This window comes from Rhineura floridana, chromosome 3, assembly GCF_030035675.1.
Source record: "Rhineura floridana isolate rRhiFlo1 chromosome 3, rRhiFlo1.hap2, whole genome shotgun sequence".
Lineage (NCBI taxonomy): Eukaryota > Metazoa > Chordata > Lepidosauria > Squamata > Rhineuridae > Rhineura > Rhineura floridana.
The window spans coordinates 205545593-205553441 of record NC_084482.1 but is presented as its reverse complement, the minus strand read 5'-3'; the positions used below and the strand labels follow the sequence as shown (position 1 = coordinate 205553441).

At 42.9% G+C, this 7849-nt stretch overlaps 1 protein-coding gene across 1 annotated transcript; it reads left to right on the top strand.

Annotated features, from left to right (window-relative positions):
• On the top strand, nt 1-4176 carry LOC133378890 (zinc finger protein 135-like). The gene is made up of 4 exons (XM_061613505.1): nt 1-29; nt 2460-2599; nt 2684-3426; nt 3766-4176. The coding sequence occupies exons 1-4, from the start codon at nt 1-3 to the stop codon at nt 4174-4176; spliced, it is 1323 nt and encodes a 440-aa protein (XP_061469489.1).
• The last annotated feature ends 3673 nt before the right edge of the window (nt 4177-7849 follow it).

Below are 7849 nucleotides of genomic sequence, written 5' to 3'. Positions count from 1 at the left end.
ATGAATGGCTTCTTGGATCTCTGCTTCAGGTAGCAAAGATCCAGGGGAAAGCAGGAGAAGTAGTGGAGTCCTGAAAGGGGCTTCTGAAGCACCTGCAGCAAGTGGGCACCTCTGCTTCAGCATCAGGGGTCCAGACATAGAGTGAAAGCAGGGGAGTCAGACCACTGGGTTCTCGGTGGCCAAATGATTGAGCAAGTGACCTCAGGCAGAACGATACTCAGCAGAGTGGATCTGGGAAGCCAGGCCCTGCACAATTGATTCAGCAAGTGATTTCATAGTGGAACTTAATAGCCAGAACGAAGAACCAAAAAACGGCTCCAAGGGTTCCGTTTTTATATCCTCTGGACAAAAGCCCCAAATGAAATTCCAGCATTGATGGGCTCAAGGAAGTGTCATTCGGCATTTCCTATACCTAGTATGAGTCATGTGGTCAGGCTGATAGGATTTCTTTTTGTAGAGGCCGGTGGTGATATTCACCCTTCAGCTACTATAATTAGGTCTAGATTTTAACCTTAGGCTCCTTTCCTGAGGGCCAAATATTTACTCTCAGAGTGGAATATTTACTCTCAGATAGGAACCAGTGGGTGACAGTTAATGTGGCAAGATTCTGTGCTTCAGCTGTTACCTGTAGGAGAGTGATGACGGCAAATAACAATAATAGATAATCCGGGGGGGGGGCTTTTGCTCATTGATGTATTTATTCAACACCATTACTCCATATTATCTCAGGTTGCCGCTGTTTGTTTCCTTCTGTGTATAATATTGATATGTTTTATTGCTTAAATATTTTATAGCTGGTCATCAACTGTAATAATAAATGGTTGATTGATGGATGGATGGAGAAAAGCCCCAAATGAAATTCCAGCATTGATGGGCTCAAGGGAGAGTAATTCTGCATTTCCTATACCTAGTATGAGTCATGTGGTCAGCTGATGGGATTTCTTTTTGTGGAGGCAGGTGGTGATATTCACCCTTCAGCTACTATGATTAGATCCAGATTTTAGATAGGCTCCTTTCCTGAAGGTCAAACTCTTACAATTATTTTTCCAACGCATTGATGGGATTGCCAAAGGCCATGTCTCGTGCATATGGCTACTGACATCATCTCAACTGAGGTGACAAATGTAACTCTTTCAGCTACTTTTCCCATCGGGTCTCCAACAGCCTCTTTGCAAAGCGAACCAAACTGAAGCCATTTTGAAAATCACATAGGCGATGCTGGGGTGGAGTGTCTTCCAGGTTTCTAAGCTAGTAGCCAGCCTGCCACCACTCTGGTCTCCACTTTCACCTCAGCTGTCTCTGGCCTCTGCCTCACACCTCCCTCATCAACTACCTTTCCCAACTGACGGTTAACTGCCCATCCTTTGCTCTCCAGAACCTCCAGCTAATCAGAGCATGTTGTTTTCCAGACCGACCAAAATGAAGTTACCTGATCCAGGCTAAAACAGGTCTGTAACATAGTAACTGTACTTGGATTTTGACAATCGCACCCTGACATCAAGAGAGCAAACAAATATTATTTCAAAGTACAAATCATAAACAGACAGGTATGTAAACAGCATATCTCCACAGAGCTTTACCAGCCTTCCTTTTTATTCCCTCAGGAGATGTCCAGGGGATCACAGAAGTGTCACTGGGAACATCTGAGGAGCAGAAGGAGGAGTGGAAATTTCGGAGTCAAGATGAAGCAAAGAGACAAGAGGGGAGACAAATGCAAAAGCCAAGGGATGAATCCCGTGCTTCTCAAGGGGGTGAAAACAAAATTCAAGAGAGTATTCGTTACCTAAAGGAAATACGAATGTGTCCTAAGTGCAGTAAAAAGATAAATGGCCAGAAACCCCAGAGAACATATTGGAGAAGGCATACAAGAAAGAAACCATATAAATGCTTAAAATGTGGGAAGGGATTTTTTGATAAACCAACCCTTCTTAGACATCAGACAGTTTACACAAGAAAGGAACCAAATACATCGTTAGGCTGGGAAAGTATCAGTCACAGTGGAAGTCTTGCTTTGTGTGAGAAAAAAATTATGGGGGAGAACCTATATGCATTTTCCAAAGGTAGCAAGAGCTGTTCTAATAGGTTAGTGATTGCTAGCCATGAGAGAATCCACACAACAGGGAAATCATATAAATGTATGGAATGTGGCAAGAGTTTTAGGCAGGTTAATCACCTGGCTAGACATCGGAGAACTCACATAGAGGAAAATAAGAAAGTGCACACAGGGGACAAACCTTATAAATGCCTGGAGTGTGGAAAGAGCTTCTCTCATAATGGAGCCCTTAATGCGCATCAAAGAATTCATAGAGGGGACAAACCTTATAAATGCCTGGAATTTTTATAAAGAGCTTCTCTCATAATGGAGCCCTTAATGCGCATCAAAGAATTCATAGAGGGGACAAGCCTTATAAATGCTTGGAGTGTGGAAAGAGTTTCAGGCAGAGTGGCACGTTTTCTAGACATCAAAGAACTCATACCGGAGACAAACCTTATCAATGCTTGGAGTGTGGAAAGAGCTTTAGACAGAATGGTGCTCTTCAGGTACATCAGCGCATCCATACAGGGGACAAACCTTATCAGTGCTTGGAGTGTGGAAAGTGCTTTAGACACAGTGGAGCCCTTACAGTACATCAAAGAACTCATACAGAAAACAAACCTTGTATATGCTTGGTGTGTGGAAAAGCCTTCAGTCAGAGTGGCACGCTTTTGAGACATCAAAGAACTCATACAGGGGAGAAACCTTATAAATGCTTGGAGTGTGGAAAGAACTTCAGTGAGAATGGCACCCTTACTAAACATCAAAGAACTCATACAGGGGAGAAACCTTACAAATGCTTGGAGTGTGGAAAGAACTTCAGTGAGAATGGCGCCCTTACTAAACATCAAAGAACACATACAGGGGAGAAACCTTACAAATGCTTGGAGTGTGGAAAGAGCTGCAGAACGAGTGGCACCCTTACTGTGCATCAAAGATCTCATACAGGGGACAAACCTTATAAATGCTTTGAGTGTGGAAAGAGCTTCAGCGAGAGTAGCACCCTTACTAAACATCAAAGAACTCATACAGGGGAGAAACCATATAAATGCCTGGAGTGTGGAAAGAGCTTCAGTCGGAGTACCTCTGTTACTTTACATCAAAGAACTCATACAGGGGAGAAACCTTACAAATGCATGGAGTGTGGAAAGAGCTGCAGTACGAATGGCGGCCTTCAGGTACATCAAAGAACTCATACAGGGGAGAAACCTTACAAATGCATGGAGTGTGGAAAGAGCTGCAGTACGAATGGCGGCCTTCAGGTACATCAAAGAACTCATACAGGGGAGAAACTTTATAAATGCTTGGAGTGTGGAAAGAGCTGCAGTACGAGTAGCGACCTTACTGCACATCGAAGAACCCATACAGGGGAGAAACCTTATAAATGCTTGGTGTGTGGAAAGTGCTGCAGTACAAGTGTCACCCTTAATGTGCATCAAAGAACTCATACAGGAAACAAGCCTTGTATATGCTTGGAGTGTGGAAAAGCTTTCAGTCAGAGTGGCACACTTTGGAGACATCAAAGAACTCATACAGGGGAGAAACCTTATAAATGCTTGGAGTGTGGAAAGAACTTCAGTGAGAATGGCGCCCTTACTAAACATCAAAGAACTCATACAGGGGAGAAACCTTACAAATGCTTGGAGTGTGGAAAGAGTTGCAGTACGAATACTGCCCTTACTGCACATCAAAGAACTCATACAGAGGACAAACCTCATATATGTTTGGAGTGTGGAAAGAGCTGCAGAACGAGTGGCGCCCTTACTGTGCATCAAAGATCTCATACAGGAGAGAAACCTTACAAATGCTTGGAGTGTGGAAAGAGCTGCAGTGCAAGTAGCACCCTTACTAAACATAAAAGAACCCATACAGGGGAGAAACCTTATAAATGCTTAGTGTGTGGAAAGAGCTGCAGTACCAGTGCCGCCCTTAGTGTGCATCAAAGAACTCATACGGGGGACAAACCTTATATGTGCTTGGAGTGTGGGAACAGCTTCACTCAGAGTAGCACATTTTCTAGACATCAAAGAACTCATACAGGGGAGAAACCTTACAAATGCTTGGAGTGTGGAAAGAACTTTAGTCTTAGCCACCACCTTACTTCACATCTAATTACTCATGTAGGGGACAAACCTCATTAATGCATGGAGTGTGGAGAGAGCTTCAGTTAGCATGGCCACCTTTTTGGACATCTGTAGCCATTGTAAAGGCAAAAATATAGTTGCTTTTAGATATGAAGGCTTGTAATGTTATCTTCTGATTCTTTAGCACCTGCTAGTTGAGCTATTTTCCTGGCAGCTTGGAAGATAGGTCAAAGAATGGTCAATGTACCGTTGGCTTAGCTCATAGCCCACATTTTCTAAGGTGGCCGTGGATGTGATAGGCCCTTTTTATCCCTCTACTACTGGGAAAAAGTTTATTTTGACAGTCATTGACTTTGCTACGAGGTTTGCTGAAGCTATTCCTTTAAGTTCTATCACTGCTCCAACTATAGCAAGAGCTCTGTTAGAGTTATTTTCACGTTGGGGTTGCCCTAAGACTATTTTGTCCAATCAAGGACCTGGATTTGTTGCTAAGTTAACTCAAAAGCTTTGGGAGCTTGCTGGAATTGAGCAGCTCACTACAATAGGAAGGGATTCTGAGGAACTGAGACAAATAGTGGTAACGAGAGAGGAAGTTCTAGGCTTAATGGACAATATAAAGACTGACAAATCACCGGGCCTGGATGGCATCCACCCGAGAGTTCTCAAAGAACTCAGATGTGAAATTGCTGATCTGCTAACTAAAATATGTAACTTGTCCCTCGGGTCCTCCTCCGTGCCTGAGGACTGGAAAGTGGCAAATGTAACGCCAATCTTCAAAAAGGGATCCAGAGGGGATCCTGGAAATTACAGGCCAGTTAGCTTAACCTGTCCCTGGAAAACTGGTAGAAAGTATTATTAAAGCTAGATTAACTAAGCACATAGAAGAACAAGCCTTGCTGAAGCAGAGCCAGCATGGCTTCTGTAAGGGAAAGTTCTGTCTCAGTAACCTATTAGAATTCTTTGAGAGTGTCAACAAGCATATAGATAGAGGTGATCCAGTGGACATAGTGTACTTAGACTTTCAAAAAGCGTTTGACAAGGTACCTCACCAAAGGCTTCTGAGGAAGCTTAGCAGTCATGGAATAAGAGGAGAGGTCCTCTTGTGGATAAGGAATTGGTTAAGAAGCAGAAAGCAGAGAGTAGGAATAAACGGACAGTTCTCCCAATGGAGGGCTGTAGAAAGTGGAGTCCCTCAAGGATCGGTATTGGGACCTGTACTTTTCAACTTGTTCATTAATGACCTAGAATTAGCAGTGAGCAGTGAAGTGGCCAAGTTTGCTGACGACACTAAATTGTTCAGGGTTGTTAAAACAAAAAGGGATTGTGAAGAGCTCCAAAAAGATCTCTCCAAACTGAGTGAATGGGCGGAAAAATGGCAAATGCAATTCAATATAAACAAGTGTAAAATTATGCATATTGGAGCAAAAAATCTGAATTTCACATATACGCTCATGGGGTCTGAACTGGCGGTGACCGACCAGGAGAGAGACCTCGGGGTTGTAGTGGACAACACAATGAAAATGTCGACCCAGTGTGCGGCAGCTGTGAAAAAGGCAAATTCCATGCTAGCGATAATTAGGAAAGGTATTGAAAATAAAACAGCCGATATCATAATGTCGTTGTATAAATCTATGGTGCGGCTGCATTTGGAATACTGTGTACAGTTCTGGTCGCCTCATCTCAAAAAGGATATTATAGAGTTGGAAAAGGTTCAGAAGAGGGCAACCAGAATGATCAAGGGGATGGAGCGACTCCCTTACGAGGAAAGGTTGCAGCATTTGGGGCTTTTTAGTTTAGAGAAAAGGCGGGTCAGAGGAGACATGATAGAAGTGTATAAAATTATGCATGGCATTGAGAAAGTGGATAGAGAAAAGTTCTTCTCCCTCTCTCACAATACTAGAACTCGTGGACATTCAAAGAAGCTGAATGTTGGAAGATTCAGGACAGACAAAAGGAAGTACTTCTTGTTGGTCAGTGACGCAGGTTGTGAGACTCACAGACAAGGTTTTTAGCAGAGAGAGAGAAACCTGAAGCAGAAGGGTTAAGCTGTGAGAACAGAGTTCCAGACAATCAAGGTCAGAGTGGCTGGCTGAGAGTGTGATAAGATGGGAACTGTCAGGAACTCAGAGTGTGGGGGAAGAAATGTCAATGGAGGAAGATGTCTCTAATGTCTTTGCCTAGTAAAGACTCTTACATGAAACTTGCCTGGCCTGTCTTATTCCTGTTCTAAACGGCTTTTGGATTCAAACCATGTCTGACCTACACACGCAATTCGCCACACTTCTTTACTCAGCGCATAGTTAAACTATGGAATTTGCTCCCACAAGATGCAGTAATGGCCACCAGCTTGGATGGCTTTAAAAGAAGATTAGACAAATTCATGGAGGACAGGGCTATCAATGGCTACTAGCCATGATGGCTGTGCTGTGCCACCCTAGTCAGAGGCAGCATGCTTCTGAAAACCAGTTGCCGGAAGCCTCAGGAGGGGAGAGTGTTCTTGCACTCGGGTCCTGCTTGCGGGCTTCCCCCAGGCACCTGGTTGGCCACTGTGAGAACAGGATGCTGGACTAGATGGGCCACTGGCCTGATCCAGCAGGCTCTTCTTATGTTCTTAATTGCTGGACATCATTCTTCGAATGGTTTATGTGAGAGAATGAATTTGACTATCAACAGAATGCTGAAAGCCTATGTGTTAGAGCATCCTAGGGATTGGGATGTGGCTTTACCTTTTTTGATGTTTGCATATAGAGCTACACCTTCTGCTAGTCTGGGCTTTAGTCCTAACCAACTAGTCTTTGGAAGAGATTTGGTAGGACCTTTGTCTTTGCTCAGGACTGAATGGGAAGGAAAGTTGGACTCTTTACCTGTACCTGTAGTAACGTACTTGCAAAAGCTGCAGAATATTTTGAGGGATGTTTTGACAGTTGCCCATGAAAATCTGGGTGAGGCTCAACAACAACAGAAGGCCCATTGTGATGTACATACAAAAGCAAGGCAATTTGCTGTTGGTTCAGAAGTCTTGGTGCTGAAGGCCCAAGTGGACAATAAGCTATCTGTTGTCTGGCAGGGCCCACTTATTGTTAAAGCTCAGTTGAGTGACACTAACTATTTGCTTGCCTACCCTGACTCAAATAAAAAACCTAAAATTTTCCATGTTAACATGATGAAGCAATATTTTTCTAGGAAACGTATACCTGTTCCAGATGATTGATTTTTCGGCTCTGATGACCTATGGCTTGTTTTGGACGCTGCTTTTACTGTTTTACGATTTTAACCTGACTTTTGGATTTTGATAAGATTTTTATGGCTTATGACCTATGTTTGGATTTGGACCGGCTTTTGAACTGCCCATTTTTAGTCTACCTCTTTATTTTTCTAATAAAGTCTTTCTTTTTATTATCTTAAATTTTGTGGGTATTTTAGGGGTCCTTTTTTCTCTTTAAGTATTGTTATTTTGCAAACTTTCTTTTGATAACTAATGAAACCTATTTAGAAGGCATAAGACCGGGAGTAGCACACTTGCTTGATGTACTAATGAAATGTTTCCTTTTAATGCAATGTGTTTTTTTGATGTATTGCTATGTTTAGTTTTGATGTTTTCCCTTTATCCCTGGTTGCTGTTGGCGATGAAGCAGAACTGTTTGAGTTCTGACGTCATCTTCCCGAAAAAGGGGCGTGTCATGAACTTATATATTTTTATGAAGTGTTAAAATTATATGTAACATCATGG